The sequence below is a fragment of the Microcaecilia unicolor genome, chromosome 1, assembly GCF_901765095.1.
Source record: "Microcaecilia unicolor chromosome 1, aMicUni1.1, whole genome shotgun sequence".
Lineage (NCBI taxonomy): Eukaryota > Metazoa > Chordata > Amphibia > Gymnophiona > Siphonopidae > Microcaecilia > Microcaecilia unicolor.
This window is the reverse complement of record NC_044031.1, coordinates 98421717-98444591: the sequence shown is the minus strand read 5'-3', so window position 1 is coordinate 98444591 and position 22875 is coordinate 98421717. Positions and strand designations below refer to the sequence as shown.

Sequence of the window (22875 nt, the reverse complement as noted above, 5' to 3'; positions counted from 1 at the left end):
CCCGTCAGGCCCGCCGGTCCGCCGTCCCGGTGAGACGTGGGGGGGGAGAGGCCGCGTGGGCAATTCGGCCCCGGTCACTCCCTCAGCTCGTGGGCCACGGGACTCGAACCCTGTCTGACCCGGTACCTCGAGACCGAGGGGGATCGACCTCCTCCTCCTCCATGCCTTCCGGCACCCGGTGACGGGCATCGGAAGAAGATAAGAAGCGCCGTCACGGTCGCCCTCGGTGCATCCGGATGTCGGAGAGGAGGCGACGCCGAAGCGTCATCGTCGAGAGGAGAGGTCTCCGTCGGTTGTGGAGGTACCGACGCGTCGGGGTTCCGGACCTCGGTGCGTCTCCTGGCCCCCAGCAGCTTCCGGCACCGACACCCTTACCGGCCCCACCGCCTTTCCCGGCAGCGGGCCTAGACGAGTGCCTCAGAGCCATCCTTCCGGGGATCCTGGAAGGACTGATGCTCCAGGCTGTGCGGCGCCGGGGGTGCTTGCGCCCTCCGGCGCCGATGACTGTGGCGCCGGTGAGCTCTAGCCCGGCGCCGGGGCCGTCGACACCGCCGCCGCTTGCGGCGCCGGTCTCGACCGCCACGCAGGTGGAGTCCCCGTCGACGTCGATGGAGGGAGCTCCGTCCCCGCCGGCGCGGGAGTCCACCGCTCGACGACACCGAGACCTCGGTGCCTCGACGTCGAGCCGGGCCCGGCTCAGGACTCAGCTACATGAGCTAATGTCCGATACCGAGGATGAGGACTCGTGGGGGGAAGAGGAGGACCCTAGATATTTCTCCTCAGAGGAGTCTACGGGCCTTCCCTCGGACCCCACGCCTTCACCGGAGAGGAAGCTCTCACCTCCTGAGAGTCTCTCTTTTGCCTCCTTTGTGCGGGATATGTCTATCAGCATTCCCTTCCCCGTGGTCTCTGTAGAAGAGCCGAGGGCCGAGATGCTCGAGGTCCTCGACTATCCATCACCACCTAGAGAGTCCTCCACGGTGCCGCTGCACAATGTTTTAAAGGAGACGCTGCTTCGGAACTGGGTGCGACCATTAACTAACCCCACCATTCCCAAGAAAGCAGAGTCCCAGTACAGGATCCACTCTGACCCAGAGCTCATGCGGCCCCAATTGCCCCATGACTCAGCGGTCGTGGATTCTGCTCTCAAGAGGGCACGGAGTTCGAGGGATACCGCCTCGGCGCCCCCCGGGGCGGGAGTCTCGCACTCTGGACTCGTTTGGGAGGAAGGCCTACCAATCCTCCATGCTCGTGGACCCGCATCCATCATACCTGCTCTATATGAGCATTCACATGCGGACCTATGTGCAACAACTGGCGGACCTGGTCGAGAAGCTCCCGCCGGAGCAGTCCAGGCCTTATCAGGAGGTGGTTCAGGCAGGCTGAAGGCGTGCAGAAAGTTCCTGTCCAGGGGTATTTATGACACCTGTGACGTTGGATCTCGTGCTGCGGCCCAAGGTATAGTGATGCGCAGGCTCTCATGGCTGCGCGCCTCTGACCTGGACAACCGCACCCAGCAGAGACTGGCCGACGTCCCTTGCCGGGGGGATAACATTTTTGGTGAGAAGGTCGAGCAGATGGTGGAACCAACTGCATCAGCGGGGAAACCGCTCTCGACAAGCTCTCACCACGGGGCGCCTTCAGCATCCACCTCCACAGGTGGACGTTTTTCCCGGGCCCTGGCAGGCTGCACCCTATTCTTTTGCGAAGCGTAGGTACAACCAGCCGGCCCCGAAGGCCTCGTCAGGCACAGGGACAGCCCCAGCTGCTCGTTCTCGTCAACAGCGGTGCGCCTAAGCAGCCCCCTGCGCCTCCACAGCAAAAGCCGGGGACGGGCTTTTGACTGGATCCATGGGAACATGCCGCCTACAAGTGTCCGTACCGGACGATCTGCCGGTCGGAGGGAGGTTAAAATTTTTTCACCAAAGGTTGGCCTCTCTTAACCTCCCGACCAGTGGGTTCTCCAAATAGTGCGGTGCGGATACGCCCTGAATTTGGCCTCCCTGCCTCCAAATTGCCCTCCGGGAGCTCAGTCTTTCAGCTCCCGCCACAAGCAGGTACTTGCAGAGGAACTCTCCGCCCCTTCTCAGCGCCAATGCGGTCGAGCCCGTACCACCCGGGCAGGAAGGGCAGGGATTCTATTCCAGGTACTTCCTTGTGGAAAAGAAAACAGGGGGATGCGTCCTATCCTAGACCTGAGAGGCCTGAACAAATTCCTGGTCAAAGAAAAGTTCAGGATGCTTTCTTGGGCACCCTTCTGCCAATGATTCAGAAAAACGATTGGCTATGTTCCCTGGATTTAAAGGACGCATACACTCACATCCCGATACTGCCAGCTCACAGACAGTATCTCAGATTCCGCCTGGGCGCACGGCACTTTCAGTATTGTGTGCTGCCCTTTGGGCTCGCCTCTGCCCCACGAGTGTTTACAAAGTGCCTCGTGGTGGTAGCGGCGTATCTACGCAAGCTGGGAGTGCACGTGTTCCATATCTCGACGATTGGCTGGTCAAGAGCACCTCGGAGGCAGGAGCCCTCCGGTCCATGCAGTGCACTATTCAACTTCTGGAGCTGCTGGGGTTTGTGATCAATTACCAAAGTCCCATCTCAGCCTACTCAGTCTCTGGAATTCATAGGAGCGCTGCTGATACCCAGACGGCTCAGGCCTACCTTCCCGAAGCGAGGGCTACCAATCTCTTGGCCCTGGCTTCGCAGACCAGAGCGTCTCAGCAGATCACAGCTCGGCAGATGTGAGACTTCTGGGTCATATGGCCTCCACAGTTTCATGTGACTCCCATGGCTCGTCTTCACATGAGATCTGCTCAAGGACCCTAGCTTTCCAGTGGTTTCAAGCCACCGGGAATCTAGAGATGTCATCCGCCTCTCCACCAGTTGCCGCACTTCACTGCTCTGGTGGACCATCCGGACCAATTTGACCCTGGGACGTCCATTCCAAATTCCGCAGCCCACGAAAGTGCTGACGACGGATGCATCTCGCCTGGGGTGGGGAGCCCATGTCGATGGGCTTCACACCAGGGTCTGTGGTCCCTCCAGGAAAAGGATCTGCAGATCAACCTCCTGGAGCTCGAGCGATCTGGAACGCACTGAAGGCTTTCAGAGATCGGCTGTCCTGCCAAATTATCCAAATTCGGACAGACAATCAGGTTGCAATGTATTACGTCAACAAGCAGGGGGGCAACCGGATCTCGCCCCCTGTGTCAGGAGGCCGTCGGGATGTGGCGTTGGGCGTGTCAGTTCGGCATGCTCCTCCAAGCCACGTACCTGGCAGGCGTAAACAACAGTCTGGCCGACAGACTGAGCAGAGTATTGCAACCGCACGAGTTGGTCTCTCCATGCCAGAGTGGTACGCAAGATCTTCCGAGCGTGGGGCACCCCCTCGGTGGACCTTTTCGCCTCTCAGACCAACCACAAGCTGCCTCTGTTCTGTTCCAGACTTCAGGCACACGGCAGGCTAGCGTCGGACGCCTTTCTCCTTCATTGGGGGACCGGCCTCCTGTATGCTTATCCTCCCATACCTTTGGTGGGGAAGACCTTACTGAAGCTCAAGCAAGACCGCGGCACCATGATTCTGATAGCGCCCTTTTGGCCCCGTCAGATCTGGTTCCCTCTTCTTCTGGAGTTGTCCTCAGAAGAACCGTGGAGATTGGAGTGTTTTCCGACTCTCATTTCGCAGAACGACGGAGCGTTGCTGCACCCCAACCTTCAATCCCTGGCTCTCACGGCCTGGATGTTGAGGGCGTAGACTTCGCTGCGTTGGGTCTGTCTGAGGGTGTCTCCCGGGTCTTGCTTGCCTCTAGGAAGGATTCCACTAAAAAGAGTTACTTTTTCAAGTGGAGGAGGTTTGTCGTTTGGTGTGAGAGCAAGGCCCTAGAACCTCGTTCTTGCCCTGCACAGAACCTGCTTGAATACCTTCTGCACTTATCAGAGTCTGGCCTCAAGACCAACTCAGTAAGGAATCACCTTAGTGCGATTAGTGCTTACCATTATCGTGTGGAAGGTAAAGCCATCTCTGGAGAGCCTTTAGTCGTTCGATTCATGCGAGGCTTGCTTTTGTCAAAGCCCCCTATCAAGCCTCCTACAGTGTCATGGGATCTCAACGTCGTCCTCACCCAGCTGATGAAACCTCCTTTTGAGCCACTGAATTCCTGCCATCTGAAGTACTTGACCTGGAAGGTCATTTTCTTGGTGGCAGTTACTTCAGCTCGTAGGGTCAGTGAGCTTCAAGCCCTGGTTGCTCATGCTCCGTATACCAAATTTCATCACAACAGAGTAGTGCTCCGCACCCACCCAAAGTTCCTGCCGAAGGTGGTGTCGGAGTTCCATCTTAACCAGTCAATTGTCTTGCCAACATTCTTCCCCAGGCCGCATACCCGCCCTGCTGAACGTCAGTTGCACACATTGGTCTGCAAGAGAGCATTGGCCTTCTACTTGGAGCGGACACAGCCCCACAGACAGTCCGCCCAATTGTTTGTTTCTTTCGACCCTAACAGGCTAGGGGTCGCTGTCGGGAAACGCACCATCTCCAATTGGCTAGCAGATTGCATTTCCTTCACTTACGCCCAGGCTGGGCTGACTCTTGAGGGTCATGTCACGGCTCATAGTGTCAGAGCCATGGCAGCGTCGGTGGCCCACTTGAAGTCAGCCACTATTGAAGAGATCTGCAAGGCTGCGACGTGGTCATCTGTCCACACATTCACATCTCATTACTGCCTCCAGCAGGATACCCGACGCGACAGTCGGTTCGGGCAGTCGGTGCTGCAGAATCTGTTTGGGGTGTAAATCCAACTCCACCCTCCAGGACCCGAATTTATTCTGGTCAGGCTGCACTCTCAGTTAGTTGTTCTTCGTAGGTCAATTTCTGTTGTTCCCTCGCCGTTGCGAGGTTCAATTGACCTGGGTTCTTGTTTTGAGTGAGCCTGAGAGCTAGGGATACCCCAGTCGTGAGAACAAGCAGCCTGCTTGTCCTCGGAGAAAGGGTATGATACATACCTGTAGCAGGTGTTCTCCGAGGACAGCAGGCTGATTGTTCTCACCTACCCTCCCTCCTCCCCTTTGGAGTTGTGTGTTTCATCTTTTGCTAGTTATTCAACTGGCGGGAGCGGTCGCGCACGGGCGGGAAGACGGCCGCGCATGCGCGGTGGGCGTGCCCTGCGTCCCAACCGTCCCGCGAAGCTTTTTTCCGGTTGGTGGGGGCTGCCGCGGACGTCACCCAGTCGTGAGAACAATCAGCCTGCTGTCCTCGGAGAACACCTGCTACAGGTATGTATCATACCCTTTCAGGAGTATTCAGGCCATTTACATTCCACGAACCAACTGTTGTCCCTCCCCCCTCCCAGGAAATCCCCTCGTCTGTTCACTAGCCTTAGCTGCCAGTGATATCCCTAAGGAAGTGTCGTTCCGATGGGTTCCCTTTCCATTCTTTATCCCCAACATACCCCATCACTCATCAGCATACATCATTTTTTCCCCATTCATTCCCCTAAATAACCCCTATATACCAAAACCTTTTATAAATCTTAACATTAAGTCACTGGTTATAGAAGTGCATTTACTCAACAGTAACTCCAGGCCATTGCCCTCCAGCAGTTTTTCTTTTCAGATGCCTGCGGCTGTTTCAGGCTCATTGTTCACTCGTGGTGGACTCTTGTTAGTTCTTCCTCCACCCTGTGTGGTCCAGCCCCCCTTACTATTAGAGGGCCTGTCTTTGCTGGAATTCTGGAAAGCTTCAGATATCTCAGGCAAGTCTGTACATCCTAGTGCAGCCAGAATCTTCCATGCTCCCTCAGGTTGCAGTATTTTCTTTGTCTGGCTTCCCACTGTTAGCAACAAACCTTTAGGATATATCCATCTGTAGCGCAGACACGCCTTTTGCAAGTATCTCGTGATATCCTTAAAATCCCGTCTCTTTTGCAGAGTAGATCTCGCCAAGTCTTGAAAAATCTGCACTTGCACATTGCGCCATTTGATTTCTCCCAATGCACGTGCTTTCCTCCACACCGCTTCCTTCACCTGGAACTCATGGAAGCATGCCACTATGTCTCGAGGGTAATCCCCCCGCTGCGGCCCCAAGCTCCGATGAGCTCTATCAATTTTTATTGCAGGCCGTTCCAGTCCTTCTTCAGAATCCTTTCCATGCTCCAGAATAAAGTCACAAATCTCTTGCACAACTTTCTCCGCATTCCTAAATTGCACTTCTTCAGGGATGCCTTTAACTCGCAAGTTACACCGCCGCGAGCGATTTTCCAAGTCCTCCAGACGCTGCTCCATGAGGTTTCGCTTTTGCTGTTCTTTATAAACACTCTTCCTCAAAGTCTGCAGCTCTCCCGCCATCGTTTCAATCCGCTCCTCCATCTCTACTATTCGGCCGCTCATATCTTTCACTTCTTCACGGAGCTCCATAACTGCAGCTTGGATGCTTTTCCTGGTGTTAATCATCTCTGTTTTAAGTTCTTTAAACCATCGTATAATTTCGCTCCGCTCGACTTCAATCTCACCAGCGACTTGCTTCTCGTTATCATTATCGGACTCCATATCGTCCGGCGCCATTTTTGCTCCACGCAGGGGAAGTGGTGTTTTCGCCTTACTCGCTACCCTCGGCGATTCCCCTGCATATTTGAATTTCGCCAATTTCTTATTGGCCGCCATTTGTTGTAGCTGCCTTGCTTCTTCTTTTGCGGGGAATCCCTCTCGCTTTATCGGGGTTTATCTCGCTTTTTTTAATCTTTAACCCGCGGAGCTCTGCAAACAGGCTACCGACTACATCGGTGACGTCACTTCCTCCAGCCTGAAAGGAGATATTTTAAGGGTGAGGAATGTTTTTTTTTTTAATGTAAAACATTTCTAGCCCACCTAGATAATGCAAGCTCAAATACATACTCATGTACATGATACAATACAATATTTCTAGGACAGGAATGCTTGGATAAATAAATGTTAAATGTTTTCAACTCTTTCCTGAATAAAGACAACTCTGTAATACTCCTACTTATAGTGCTATAGTACACAGCACTGTATTTAAACATGTAAGAGATGGTCCCTGCTTAACAGAGATTACAATCTATTCAAGGTAGACAAACTAAACAAATAAGGAATTAGGATGTTTCATTTATGATGAGAATGGTGTGGGTATTGAACAGGTTTGTAAGTTAGAAGCAGCCTCAAAAAGATGGGATTTTAGCCTGGATTTGAATAGGGCCAGAGATAATAACATACCAACTCCAGAAGTCTATGGTATATAGGTTAAAAATAATTAAATTTATAATTACCGAGGGCGGAGCAAGATGGCGGCAGCAACACCATACCGCGAGTGACCTCGAGTGCTGGAGATAAAGCCTTTCTCAAATTTTTTTCCTCTAGATTAGAAATATTTTCTACTTACTTCTATCCTATGATGCCTCATACAAAGAGAAAGGCGTTTATTAGAAACGGAGCCCAGCTGGTTCTTACATCTACACCGACCCAACAAACAATCAAAGGATTTCTCGCGAGAACCAATTTGATAGCGTCGGGAGGTCCTGCTGGCCTACAAGCGCAAGGAGAAGCTGAGCTCCAGGGACAGGACATTTCGTTGTCCCCCCCCGACGCGTTCTCCACCGCCGCAACCGGCTGGGGCCAGCCATAGAGGTGAACCACAATTCCGCGAAGACGGAGGAGCAGTGTCTCAACTGGGCCCTATTGTGGAGTCTCCAGCCAAGGTCCTTTTACCATCTAAGGCTCAAACAGCGCCGGTAACGCTTGAGGCAATATGGGGGATACTCCAGACTGTCTTGTCATCAACAAGTAAGATAGAATCTCTTGTGAATAATGTTCAGACTTTCTTCTGCTTTTGCCACGATGAAAAGTAATGTTACAGATAAGATAAATCATTTATCTGATGAAATTATTAAGTTGAAGGAAACCACTGTAAAACTGATACAAGATAACACTCTGATACATAGTAGATTGGAATATTTTGAAAATTTTAATAGGAGGTTAAACCTCCGTTTATTGAACTTTCCTAGGACTCCAATCTACGCTCCACTGGAAATTTTTAAAAGATATCTAATAGAGAACTTGAAATTTTCTGAAGATAACATACCTCCGTTGAATAAAATATATTACCTTCCAGTAAAAAAGGTGAAAGAAGATGAACAAAACATTCAACAGGAGCAACGTGATCTTAATGTATCAGATCTATTAGAATCTTCATTAACAGAAATAACTGAGCGCCAAACTCTCTTGGTATCATTTATATTTCACCAAGACTTGGAAACTTGCATTGATGAACTTACAACCCATTTTATGGGAAAAAATCTGCATGTTCCCAGATGTTACTAAGCAGACTCAAGTTAGGAAAAAAGAGTTTTTGGCACTGCGATCTGCAACTTTAGCCCTGGGCGCTTTATTCAACCTGAATTACCCGTGTAAATGTAATATCAAATACTTAGGGGTTAAATATATTTTTTTAATTCCTGAATGTTTAAAACAATTTATTACTCAGAAAAGGATAATTTAATAAATGCTGAGACTAGGCAGTAATGATTAGCCTTGAGCATTAGATCAGAGAGACAGAATAGGAATAAATGGTTTAATTTTGCTAAGCTGTGCTTATTTAAAACTAGTAAAAAAAAAACCCGTTTCTGATGCAAATGAAACGGGGGGGGGGGGGGGGGGCTAGCAAGGTTTTCTTCAGAGTGTGCATGTGGGAGTGTGTGTGTCCCTGCCCTCTCTCCCTCCCCCTCCCCCTCGGAGTCCAGTCCTTCAGTGTTGTTTCCTGCTGTTCTGTGCTTTTGTTACAGAGAGAGTGAGGGCATCTCTCTCCCCTCCCCCCTCTGAGTCCTTCACTGTTTCGTGGGATTTCGTGCTGTGCTGTTTTCCTTCACTCATGGGGAAACCGGATATCTCTGGCGCTTCACACTTCCGGCTGGAGGCTTCAGTGGTGCCTTTTAAAAACCCGTTTCTGATGCAAATGAAACGGGGGCTAGCAAGGTTTTCTTCAGAGTGTGCATGTGGGAGTGTGTGTGTCCCTGCCCTCTCTCCCTCCCCCTCCCCCTCCCCCCTCCGAGTCCAGTCATTCAGTGTTGTTTCCTGCTGTTCTATGTTTGTGTTACAGAGAGAGTGAGGGCATCTCTCTCCCCTCCCCCTCTGTGTTTTCCTTCACTCATGGGGAAACCGGATATCTCTGGCGCTTCACACTTCCGGCTGGAGGCTTCAGTGGTGCCTTTTATATATATAGATATAGAGATTTTATATATATAGATATGTTTTTGAATCTCATCTCCTGAGTATGTGAAGGCTCCAACCCCCACTCTTATTGTGGTCTAATACAAGTTGTATAATTTTTCTTTTATTTTCCTATGGATTTACCACTTTGAATTTATGTACTGTTTTTCTTACTCAAGATGTAAAATGCTTGTAAAACTTGAAATTGATAAATAATTTTAAAAAAATTATAATTACCATGGCTACAGGGTTCAGGAGCTGCAGAAGAAGGTGTGAGGAAAAAGTATAGCTGAAGTAAGCCTGGGTCAAATCTGGACGTGCATGCTTGCACAGGTTGCAGCACACTGAGCCTGTTAGGAAATATTGGGGCTTGGAGGCAGCTTGGCCTGGAACCAGAAATTTAAAATTTGAGCAGCCTGGAGCAGCTACACCTTTGAACCCCGAAGTATACATGCCGGTGTGTGCCTACATGGAACCACAGAAGCACTTGAGTCTGGTGGGGACATGAAATTCAGGTTTAGGGGCTGTTTCCTGTCTCGGGAATAATTTTGAAAAGTTCATTGAGACAGATTGGGGGGGAGGCAAGATGGTGCCTACCTGAACCCCGAAGTTCACGTGTTCGGGGGGCTGTTCAGAGACTGCTAGGTTTGGCAGAGGCAGAAGAGCAGACTGTCCAGGCTTTAAAAAAAGAAAAGCAGCAGGAGGAGACTGAAGTTGAAACCAGTTGGGGTAAGTAATAAAGTGGCTGCACAGGCATTTTGGGGTGACCAATTTGGAGTGACTAGAGGGAAAGTAGGTTCAGAGGCTAGTAAGCTGGTGGTGGACGCCAGATCAATTTGAGTGTGTGTGTGCATCCAGTGATGTGTGAAGCTGCTACTGCGAAATGCTGGTGTGGATAGTGAAAAAAGTGTGTTTAAAGTTGTGCTGCATTTTCAATATTATACATGTGGCTGTGTTTTGCGAGCATGATCTTGTACAGGAAGCTCAAAGCAGCAGGAGGCTCTCTGACTGATTGCCAAGCAGATGGGCTTGTGGACAGTTCTGAGAGGAATTTTCTGCTGCATATGAAACAGTTTGTGGGAGCTGGTCTTTAAAGAAGGTTGTAACAATTGGTAGAAAACAAAAAGAGCGGAAGAAAACCAAAATAGACCAGATCCACACCACAAAGAGTAAGAGCACCTAATAAACTTTTTGGTGCTCTTACTCTTTTGTGGTGTGGATCTGGTCTATTTTGGTTTTCTTCCGCTCTTTTTGTTTTCTATGTGCTCTCTGCGGGAGACTTGGACCTTCTTTATGTTTGAATCTTTTTATTAATATTAATAGGAATCAAGAAAACACATACACTGTATAATATCAGATATTCCCTGCTAATACATATGTAGCTACCTTTCTTCCCATAGTCACAGGTAGCTCTAACACTAATAATGAACAATTTGTATGGTAATCAACAAGACTCCTAACTTCCCCAAATGCAAGACCATATTCGACTAATAGAACAACTTTATATCTTCCAAACTTTTATTCCCCTCCCCTTATTCCCCCGCTCCCCTACCCTTCCATCCCAATCCCTCTTGCCTTTAAACGTGACTTGGACCTTATTTTTGTTGGTGTAACAGTTGGTATTCATAAGAACAGGTTATTTCAAATAGTAAAAGAGGTTGTTTAAGAAGCAATGACTGAATGTTAACTGAGAAGTTAATTTAAGGAGAGAAAGAATGAATGATAGAAGTCTCTTGGGGCCAGAAATGGTGTATATCATTGCTCATTGTATCTGTGGCCTGTTGGTGGGGAGCATGGAGTCCACACAGGGGTTCCCTAACCCCAAGATGGTTTGGGTGCAGGGCCACCAGGAGCCAAGTGATGTCCAGTCAAGGCATACAAAGTGTCCACATCTGGCCCAGGAGGAGCCTGTAGAGCATCTGTGGGATTAGGAAGAAGACCCTCCGTAATGGGATGAGTCAGGTGCAGAGGTTTTGTCCCAGGGTGAGGAGATGAATCTCCCTCATTAATCTTTAAGCAAGAGTTGCTGAATCAACTTATTGTCTCCTTGGTCTAGAGATTTCCTTCGCTGGCTCAGAGCAGCCTCCCAGTGGGAACCCCACCCTTGGAGGGGGAATATATTTGGTGTTGGGCCTGCCATTTCATAGTGCCAAACAGCCCAGAGTCGTGAGCCCCCCACACCCCCACTCACCCACCCCTTGGACGCGCCCTACTCCAAGGGTTCCCAATAATGGTGCATTGGACCCTTCAGATGGCAGTGGGAGCAAGGCTCTCCCATGAGTGAGCTCATTAACCTCAGACCAGCAGGTCCTGGAGATGACGCGCGAAGGCTACATCCTGGAGTTCTTCAGACCCCTTTCAGATACCTTTTTGTTATCTCCTGCAGATCCCTCAGGAAGGCAGAAGCAGTATACTTGACCCTAGACATCCTCTTTTGGTTGAGGTGATGAAGCCAGTCATGTCTCTAGAGAGGAGCCTCAGTCTGTACTCTATTTTTGTGGACCCAAAGAAGGAAGGCTCCTTTCTCCCAACCTTGGATCTCAATTGAGTCACTGTCTCCTTTGCACTTAGTGATCAGTTTGGTCAGACCACATGAGTGAGTTACTTTACTGGATCTGACAGAGACACATCCCCTCTTCAACAGCACCACACATTTACATAAGAACATAAGAATAGCCATACTGGGCCAGACCAGTGGTCCATCTAGCCCAGTATCCTGTTTCCAACAGTAACCAATCCAGGTCTCAAGGACCTGGCAGAAACCCAAATAGTAGCAAGAGTCCATGCTACCAATCCCAGGGCAAGCAGTGGCTTCCATGTCTGTCTCAATAGCAGACTATGAACTTTTTCTCCAGGTTGAGATCCTGGGGAACCGGTATGAATTCCCTCTACATTTTTGTGTGACTCTGGGCAAGTCACTTTGCTCTCCGTTGCCCCAAGTACAATTTGTGAGCCTATTTGGCAGAGGCATAGCCAGACTTGACATTTTGGGTGGGCCCAGAGCTAATATGGGTGGGCACTATGTATATAGGTATGAGTAGGGATACTACAAAATAAGGCCTTAGAATGCACTTGATGAATTTCTAAGTAGTCTGCCCAACAGCTGCATCAGCATAAACCACATACATAACAGAAATCTCAATATTTAAAAATATAATTACGTTATGCCATATCTTAAAATTGACCAGACATAAGTCTACTACAGTGGCAAACCCCTCAACACACACGACAGGATCTTGCAATATACATACACAGGAAAGATGTTTTCAAATTCTGGTAGCGCCTCAATAATAGCAATACAAAATCCCTTAACTGCCAGGTACTTTGTGAAGTAACACTAAATCCTACAAAGAAACTTCTTAGAGCCTATGTTGCAAATCTCAACACCAATTCTAAACACGAATACCAATAACAGTACTTTTATAAAGACAGTAGTGCATATATATAACAGCAATACACATCCCATTGGAAAAGTCAGACTCGTACAACCCGACACAAACTATATGCCAGCAGAATCTCTCACCTTGGTCACATGCGGAGCACATACCAACTCTCATCAATTAAAGAATAGAGGACCAAACATTAGCAATTGTCATGTAGCCTGGCATCAGCCCTTCCCTGCCCTTCAGCCTGGCATCGGCTTTTCCCTTTCCTACCCCACAATCCATCTCCATAGCCAAGCATCAGCCCTTCCTTTTTCTACCTTACCCTCTCCCCCATTTTTCCCCGTAGCACGGTATCAGCCCTTTCCTTCCCAATCATCCATCCCATAGCCAAGCATCAGCCCTTCCTTTTTCTACCTTACCCTCTCCCCCATTTTTCCCCGTAGCACGGTATCAGCCCTTTCCTTCCCAATCATCCATCCCATAGATAAGCATCAGCCCTACCCTACCCCCCCCCCACCCCTCCCTGTAGCCTACCCCTACCCATCCTCCCATGGTCTAGCATCTCCTCCCCCCACCATGAAGGACACCAGCATTAAATATAAGACTTTTTCTTTTTTTTTAATGTCCTGGGTTCCTCAGAGCTCTCCTCCACCCGGGCACTGCAGAGAACATCCCCCAAAAATCCACCAAGGCACCAACATGAAAAATATACAACCTTTTTTTAGATTGTAACCTGGGCATTATAAAAATTTGTTGGTGGGGATGGGCTCTTCAGTGCCTAGTGGAAAAAGGTATATTTAAATATATCTTTTTTTTTTTTTTTTTTTTTTTACTTAGGCAGAGAAGAGCACACCCCTACCCACCAGCCAGTATTACACTGTACACGATGTGAAAATTTAAAAATATATATATTTATTTTACCTGGTCTGGGCAGCTGGGCTTCAGTGGTGGTGCATACTCAGAGAGCAATCATTGTGCTCTGCTCCATGTGTGCTGCTGTGGGGCCACGGGGGAGCGCTGAGGCCTGGGCGGAATCAACAAAATAAGGCTGATCTTCATCCAGCAGCAGGGCAGAGTGGAGGAACCGCGACGGCAGCCGGCCTACTTTCCCCTCCCATGCAGCATTGCGGTGCCGTTGTGCTAGAGGGGGAGGAGCAAAGCAGCAGAGTCCAGGGACTTCAGATTAAAACTGGATGGGGACTCAGGGAATGAGCGACGGAGTAGCGGATCCAGCATACAGCAGTACAATAACTGACAACTTCTTGGTCAGGAACCAGCCTGCACTAAAAACAAAATTAGGCAGGGAAGAGGAGGACTGGAGAGCTGCTGGCTGGCTGCCTGGGTGGACCTGAGACGATATTGGGTGGGCCTGGGCCCACCTGTAGTTACACCTCTTCTATTTGGGACAGTGCCAATACCTGTAAAAAATTGTAAACCGCTTAGGTCTGCGCAGTATATACTTAAATAAGTAAATAAAACCTTCTTTAAACTTAGATATGCTAACCGCTGTTACCACAGCCTCTAGTAACGTGTTCCAGAACTTAACTATTTGTTGAGTGAAAAACTTTCCTCCTATTTGTTTTAAAAGTATTTGCATGTAACTTCATTGAGTATCCCCTTTGTACTTTTTGAAAGAGTAAAAAATCAATTCAATTCTACTCATTCTGTCCCACTCAGATTTTGTAGACCTCAGTCATATTTCCCCTCAGCCGCCTCTTTTCCAAGCTGGAAAGCCCTCTTTAACCTTTCCTCATATGAGAGGAGTCCCATCATTATCGTTTTGGTCGCTCTTCTTTGAACTTTTTCTATTTCCGCTTTCTTTCTTGCGATACGTTGACTAGAACTGAATGCAGTACTCTAGGTAAGGTTGCATCATAGAGCGATAGACATTGTAGTATTCTTGGTCTTACTTACCATCCCTATCCTAGCATCCTGTTTACTTTTTTGGCTGTCACCACACACTGGGCAAAAGATTTCAGCGTATTGTCTACAATGACACCTATCTTTTTCTTGGGTGCTGACCCCCTAGGTAAACCCTAGCATCGGGTAACTTTGATTTGGGTTATTCTTCCCAGTGTGCATCACTTTGCATTTGTCCCACATTAATTTCATTTGCCATTTGAATGCCCAGCCTTCCAATTTCCTAAGGTCTCCCTGCAATTTTTCACAGTCCGCATGCGTTTTAACAACCTTGAATAGTTTTGTGTCAGCTGCAGATTTAATCACCTCACTGGTTCCAATGTCCAGATCATTTATAAGTATGTTAAATAGCACTGGTCCCAGTACAGATCCCTGCGGCACTCCACTATTCACTCTCCTCCATTGAGTGAAATGGCTATTTATTCCTACCCTGTCTTTTCTGTCCAATAACCAATTCCTCATCCACAACAGAACATTGCCTCCTATCCCATGACTCCTTAATTTTCTCAGGAGTCTCTCATGAGGAATTTTGTCAAAGGCTTTCTGAAACTCTGCATCAACCGCTGCACCTTTATCGACATGATTAGTAGTAGTAGTAGTTGGTTCACGCCTTCAAAAAAGTGAAGCAAATTGATGAGGCAAGACTTCCATTGACTGAGTCCATGCTGACTCTGTCCCATGTTTATGTGTTCTGTAATTTTATTCTTTTATAATGGTTTCCACTATTTTATCCGGCACTGATGTCAGCTTACCGGAAACCTTTTTAAAAAAATCAGTGTTACATTGGCTACCCTCGAATCTTCAGGTACTATGGATGATTGTAATGATAGGTGACAAATTACTAACATCAGATCAGCCATTTCATGCTTGAGTTCTTTCAGTACCCTTGGATGTATGCCATCCGGCCCAAGTGATTTACTACTCTTTAATTTGTCAATTTGGCTCAGTACGTCTTACAGGTTCAGTGAGATTTCTTTCAGTTCTTCTGTATCGGCACCCTTGAAAATCATTTTGGGTACAGGTAGATGTCTTGTATCTTCTTCCATAAACATAAAAGCAAAGGATTCAGTCTCTCCTCTTTGGCTTTGACCTCCCTGATTGCCCCTTTTGTTCCTTCACGATCTAATGGTCCCACAGATTCCCTTGTAGGCTTTCTGCTTTTGATGTACCTGAAAAAGTTTTTACTGATGAGTTATTGCCTCTGTGGCAAGTTTCTCTTCATATTCTTTTAGACTCCTTTATCGATGCTTTGTATCCCATGTGCCAGTGCTTATGTTGCTTCTTCTTTTCTTCATTTGAGTCATTCTTCTATTCATTGAAGGATGTTCTTTGGGCTTAATAGCCTGTTTCACTTCACCTTTTAACCATGTTGACTGTCGTTTTCTTTTCTTTCCACCTTTGTAAATAGGTGGAATGCATCTGGTCTGGGCTTCCAAAATGGTGTTTTTAAAGTCCTATCCTTTGCAGCTGAGCCTTCTAGCTTCTTTTTAATGATTTTCCTTATTTTATCATAGTTGTCCTTATGAAAATTAAATGCAGCTACAGTAGATTCCTTTGTGGCTTCACTCCAGATATTAGCTCAAACTTCGATCGTGTTATGATCACTGTTTTCCAGTGGATCTAAAACAGTTATCTCTTATACTATGCCCTGCATTCCACAAAGGACTAGATCTAAAATGGTTCCCCTAGTCTGTTCCTGGACCAGTTGCTCCAAAAAGCAGTCATTTATTACATCTAGGAATTTTACCTCCCTAGCGCGCCCTGTTGTAACATTTATCTGGTCAATAATGGGGATACATTTTTGGAGAAACAATATCCATCCAAGATTGTAAAGAAAGCAAGAAAGAGAGCATATTGCAATTTGAGGGAGGAGTTATTGAAATACAGAGAAAAGGAACTGATGGAATCAGTTTTAACCTTTGTACAGAAACACACCTCTGTCTCCAGTTTATTATAGAAAAAGATTAAACCTCATTTGGAATTGTTGGAGTTCCATCCAAGTCTTCGTGTCACTAGAATTATTTTTGCTTATGAATGAAATTGCAATTTAAGAGATAAACTGAGCTATAACGAGATTCGCCGTGGTGGAGGTGACCAGTCTTTGGTAATGGATGACCACCATCGTTGTGGCCAATGCACTGTCATATTATGTTGGAGGATTCCATCTTTAAGGATGTTCGTTCTGGGAAGATATGTCATCTGCAGAGTTCTACTTCATATGTGTCCAGTAATATAATTTATTTATTTATTGCAGTGTCCCTGTGGGATAATGTATGTTGGACATACTTTCTCATCTGTTAAAACTTACTCATTGAGCATCATCACAGTATTAAGACCAAGAAGTTTGAGGAGTTTTAGTTTCACATTGTGAGGCATTTCATCATTCCTTTGATTCACTGCAATGCATTGTTTTGGAGCAAATGCCTGTCTCAGAATGGAGGGGAGACAGACATCGTAGATTAAGACAACGAGAGCAAAAATGGATTTTCTTTTTTAATTCGGTAGAGCCTGCTGGTTTAAACAACCGCTTTGAGTGGGCTGCTCTTTTTTTGTTTGTTTTTTTTTGTTTTTTGGCTTGCCATGTTGATTGGCACATGAAGTTTAGTAGCAGGTGGTTTTGCTGATGTCATGGTTCTTTGAAGTGTTGGCATCTGCTGATTTATTTTATTTATTTATTCATTCCAGTCATTTGATATACCGCAAATTAATCCTTTACAGGCAAACTAAGGAAGGAAGATCATTCCACAACCTAGGGCCCAGATAACTGAAAGCTGTCTCACGAAACAGTGTGAGATGGAGAGCCATGGGGGATGAAACACAGAGAAGATTATCTGAGGAAGACCGAAGAAGTCTTGCAGGAGAATAGGGAACAAGAAGTCTGTGCAAATAGACAAGAGCATCAGGTGAACAGCCCTTGAAGGTGAGTATGAGTAGTTTATAACGGATGCGATATGAAATAGGGAGCCAGTGTTCTAAACGGAGGAGAGGGGTCACATGGTCAAAATGATGAGCACGATGAATCCCCGTCACCATGTTTGAAAATGTTGTGTCTGTGGAACAGAGATGTTTCTCCTGATGCAGCCTATCAGTGAAACGGGACACCCTGTGGAGACCATGTGCGAGGAGTACTAGGAGGTCTTTGGAGACAGTTGGTGCCTTTTTCGATGTTTCAAATGACATTTCAGCTAAGTTGGATGCTTTTGAGTTTTCGTAGTATGATTGAATGTTGAACTGTTCTTAATGCTCAAACTTTTGATTTACTGAAGAGGACTTTATCAAAGTGGAGTTTTTTTTTTTTCTGACCTGTGATAGTTGGCACTCTGAGGTCTCTTTTTCTCCACTTATTTTGACGTGTGGTTCCTCTTTGGTAACTGAGCTTGTGTTTGGTTGTGAAAATTTTTGGCTTTTTGATAATTGAAATCACCCATTATTATACATTTGCCCAATTTGTCAGCTTTCCTAATTTCTGTAAACATTTCTTTATCTGTTCATTCTGTCCTGGCGGATGGTAGTACAGCCCTACAAGAATACGGCTTCATATCACACATGGAGTTTCTATCCATAATGATTCCACACTGCTATCTGTTTCATATAGAATGTTTATCTTATTTGTCTCAATTACCTCTTTAACATATAGTGCAACCCCCCCCCCCCCCCCTCAAAGTTGATCCACTCTATCACTGCAATATAATTTGTACCCTGTTAACACAATGTCCCATTGATTGTCCTCCAGGTTTCTGAAATGCCTATTATATCTACCTCTTCATTTAGTGCTTCTAGCATTTGTATACAGACATTTCAAATTGTGTTTTTTCCTTACATCTACAAGCTGCTTTGAAGTTGATGGGGGATAATGTTCATCCTTTACTCTCTTTTTTAAACACTCCCGGCTTTCTTTTACCATTGTTGAAACCTTCATTTTGGTATTCCTTAAATGTCTTGTCAAGCGTTTTCAACTCTAGGCCATGCCTTTTGGACTTGCGACAGCTCCATGTACCTTCTCCAAGGTGATGGTAGTAATGGAAGCAGATCTTAGGTGGTGATCTGAGTTCACCCCTGTTGGGACAGTTGGCTGATGCAGGCGGAGTCAAAGGCAATGTCCAGGGACTGTGCTGCACAGGTAATTGCCCTGCTGGAGCGCCTCAGCTGGGTTAGGAATTGGACCGAGAGTCAGCTGGCCGATCACAGGTCATTGAGTAGTTAGGGGTAATGTTTGACTCTGGGAGGGGATTGACTCCTCCTAGAGGAGCTGATGTCTCTTATGCACAGACCGCCCCAAGAGGTGGTTAATCTGAGGGCTAAATCAGATAAATGCATGCTTTTTAAAATCTCCTACCCACACCCCAGAGACCAGTTGATTTTGGTTGCAAGGTAATGCTCTGTGCTCATCCCCCAATATAAGGTAACTTTATACCCATCAATTTAACATCAGTACCATGTTCACTTAGGATGGAAGCACATATGATTTTGAAGACTTGGTAGGAACATATCTTTAAAATTCCAAGGACTTATCTTGCAGGGCATCCTCAGTCATCCTCGTTTACCTTTTAACACAAATGAGTTTGAAATGTATTCTGTTTTTAAGCACTATTTGTATTTGAGACTCAAGCAGAAGGATAATTTTGTTAGCCAAAAAAATGGTGGTAATAGTGTGATGGAACTGGATATAGCAAACAAGTTATCACAGTTGGAAATTGCTGAACTAGATTTTGGGGGGGAAAGTTCTAATACTATACTAATGAAGTTTTCTATGCCACTATCATTCCAGAAGGATTCAACAAGGTTGTAATGGTGCACTCAACTAAACTGGGAATCTTACAGGCTTATTTTCGAAAGTGGGCAATCTTCCGACATAAATCGGGAGATGGCCGGCGATCTCGCAAAAGCGGCGAAATCGGTATAATCGAAAGCGGCGTTTTTGACAGCATCGCCGCTTTCTCTTTGCCGTGCCGGCAAAAGTTCAAGAGGGCGTGTTGGCAGCGAAGGCAGGCGTGGGCGTGGCTACCAGATGGCCGGCTTTTCCGGATAATGGGAAAAAAAAAGCGCCGTTAATCAGTATTTCGCCGGGTTTACTTGGTCCTTTAATTTTCACGACCAAGCCTCAAAAAGGTGCCCCAATTGACCAGATGACCACCGGAGGGAAAGGGGGATGACCTCCCCATACTCCCCCAGTGGTCACCGACCCCCTCCCACACTAAAAAAAAATAAAACACTTTTTTGCCAGCCTCAAATGTCATACCCCAGCTCCCTGACAGCAGTATGCAAGTCCCTGGAGCAGTTTTTAATGGGTGCAGTGCACTTCAGGCAGGCAGACCCAGGTCCAACCCCCCCTACCTGTTACACTTGTGGTGCTAAGTGTTGAGCCCTCCAACCCCCCCCCCCCCAAACCCACTGTACCCACATGTAGGTGCCCCCCTTCACCCATAAGGGCTATGGTAATGGTGTATAGTTGTGGGGAGTGGGTTTGGGGGCGATTTTGGGGGGGCTCAGCACCCAAGGTAAGGGAGCTATGCACCTGGGAGCTATTTGTGTATTTTTTTAAACATTTTTAGAAGTGCCCCCTAGGGTGCCCGGTTGGTGTCCTGGCATGTCAGGGGGACCAGTGCACTACAAATGCTGGCTCCTCCCATGACCAAATGCCTTGGATTTCGCCGGGTTTGAGATGGCTGGCATTTGTTTCCATTATCACTGAAAAGCAAAACCGGCGATCTCAAACCCGGCGAACTCTGGCATTTGGCCGGGCTAAACCGTATTATCGAAAAAAAGATGGCTGGCCATCTTTTTTGAAAATACAGTTCTGGTCAGCTGTTGCGCCGCCGCCAAAATAGATTGCCGGCGACCTATTTCGCCGGCAACATTCGATTATGCCCCTCTTACCGACCCAGATGCATACTTAATCAACATGTATTTTCTACATGGTACCTCGGAAATACAAATTTCCATATTGGAGTGGTGATTTCTTGCTTTTATGTTTTAAAATTTGAGTACATGCCCTGCCATACAATGCCCAGGGCAAATTAAATTAAAACAGTAATACAAAAAAAGGGTAAATCTTTCAAACCAAAAAAAATTCAGTAATGAAACCAAAAAGTCAATTGTATCGCAATTAGTTAACTAAGCACAAGAGTTTGATGGTTCTCGCCCCTCCTCCTTCCCCCAAGTAGATCCAAGGACTCAGTCAAACTAAAAAGCTGTATTTAGCTTTCCTATGCAGCAGCAATAGATTTGCTCAAGAAATCTTATTCCTCCAAACTGAGCCAAAATACACAATACCCAGTCATACACCTTCGCTAGTAGTGGGCACTAGACTTTGTCATATCTGTTGTTTAGCCTTGATACATTTTTAGATGGTTAGATGAAAGGAAGCCAGACATCTAACTATAAATGTTTTTTTTCTCCTTTTTCAGGAACACCAGATGCATTTTCTCAACTTCTTACATGCCCTTATTGTGATAGAGGATACAAACGCTTTACCTCTCTGAAAGAACATATTAAATATCGCCATGAAAAAAATGAAGATAATTTTAGTTGCTCTATGTGCAGTTATACATTTACATACAGAACACAGCTGGAGCGTCACATGACATCACATAAGTCAGGAAGAGATCAAGTAAGTGAAAAAATGTCTTTAGTGCTGTGTTTCTGAATAATATACTCTGCAGTATATTATCATTTCACAGAGTGAGGGAGTCTTTGGCTCTGATACCCCAGGCATTGTACCAGGTTCTGGGGGGAACCAGTGACTCTGGTTAGCCAGTTCCCCATATTCACATACACTTCTGTTTAAGAAAGCATACCTCTCATAGGGCACTGACCATGAACTATTAATTGTGCTTCTATGTCCCATCTTTCCTTAAGGAAAGAGCCATCCTCCACCCCCACATGCCCTATAACAGAAGAGCCCAGGACTACTGCTGTTGGTTAACCAACATTTGGTCACTGCTGCACATCCTTCAGAATTTTGACTACTGATAGGATGGGCTCCACCAGGCATTCCAATGTCTCCTTCTTTGTGTAAGACACTGACATGTGTAAGTCTGGTTTGCTTCCACTTTTGGGATTTTGTGACACTGGCTGCAAATATATATGTATTATAAAGGGGCCAGTTTTGATTTATCACTTCTCCCTGAACTACTGATTAATCTAAGTATTGGATTAAAGTGCCAAGTGTGTTGTGAAGAGAGAATGTAATAAGATTAAGGAACAGGGACCTTGCTGAACAAATTAATTTCTGCAAAACTGATACAGCCAATCAGGCAACACATCTGAAGAAATGAGAAAAAAAAATCCTTGTCCCATTGCTTCTCCATAACCGCTAAGGTAAAAAGGCCTACCATGTTAGTGCAAGAAGTCATACTGGGGGATCATAACTCGCTTCTTTTGCTGTGACTCCTTCCTCTCTTCCACTGCTTGCTAATTCTACTCCCACTCCCCTCCAAACACCACCAACAACAACTGCTGTTCTTCCTCCCCTTTGCTTCAACTTTTTACCTCCCACTGGAGGTGGATCTTTTTGATGTAAAAATGATGATACCCTAAAGTTACCAAAATTTTAGCCTCTGTCTAACTGTAGAAGGCCAGGGCCGCCAAGATACTGAGCCGGTCCCGGGGCAAGGCCGCCCCCGGGGGTCCCCCCTCCATCCACCACCGGGCCAGGCCCCCCTGAATTGAAATTATAGCACCTCACCTCGACCTCACTCCATGTAAAAGAAGCGCAGCGGTGGCAGTCTGCAGATCGCCTCCCTTCGGGCCTTCCTTCCCTGTGTCCCGCCCTCATGCAAGTTACGTCAGACGAGGGCGGGACACAGGTCGGGAAGGCCCAAAGGGAGGTGATCTGCAGACTGCTGCTGCTGCGCTTCTTTCACATGGAACGAGGTCAGGTGAGGCGCTATGATTTGAATTCAGGGGGGCCCGGTGGTGGACGGAGGGGGGCGGGTGGAGGGGACTGCAGCGCCGGGCCCCCCTTGGAGGCCCGGGCCCGGGGAATTTTGTCCCCTGCCCCTCCCCCCCCTCTCAGCGGCCCTATAGAAGGCATCACAGTGGCCTTTTTTTTATATATACAGGAAACAATTGCTACCGCTACTTTAGGAAGCAGGTGAAAGCCTGGCTCTTCTCCCAAGCCTTTAATACATAGGATGATTGACTACACTCATTCTGCACCTGGACTAGCTTTCTACACACACTGTAACTTAGATCAGTTCCATATCTCTTGCTTAACTATTGAAAGAACTTGTCTTGAGTTTACCTAACCATCTAATTATCCCAACTGATTCTGTAGCAGACATCTTGTTCCCATCATATGTCTGTACTTGGTCCCTCAGCTATATGGTAAGTTGTATTGTAGAAAATC

General features: G+C 46.9%; 1 protein-coding gene across 2 annotated transcripts in view; it reads left to right on the top strand.

Moving 5' to 3' along the window:
* The window catches only part of ZEB1 (zinc finger E-box binding homeobox 1), a 387769-nt gene that overhangs the window by 285566 nt on the left and 79328 nt on the right, over nucleotides 1-22875 (top strand). Inside the window, exons 1-2 of one of the 2 annotated variants that reach the window (XM_030199184.1) lie at nucleotides 18615-18645; nucleotides 20933-21135. In XM_030199184.1, the coding sequence (XP_030055044.1) occupies nucleotides 21061-21135 (75 nt within the window). In that variant the 5' untranslated portion in view covers nucleotides 18615-18645; nucleotides 20933-21060. Of the gene's footprint in view, nucleotides 1-18614; nucleotides 18646-20932; nucleotides 21136-22875 lie in introns of those variants that run through there. The other variant, XM_030199176.1, reaches the window with a different exon arrangement.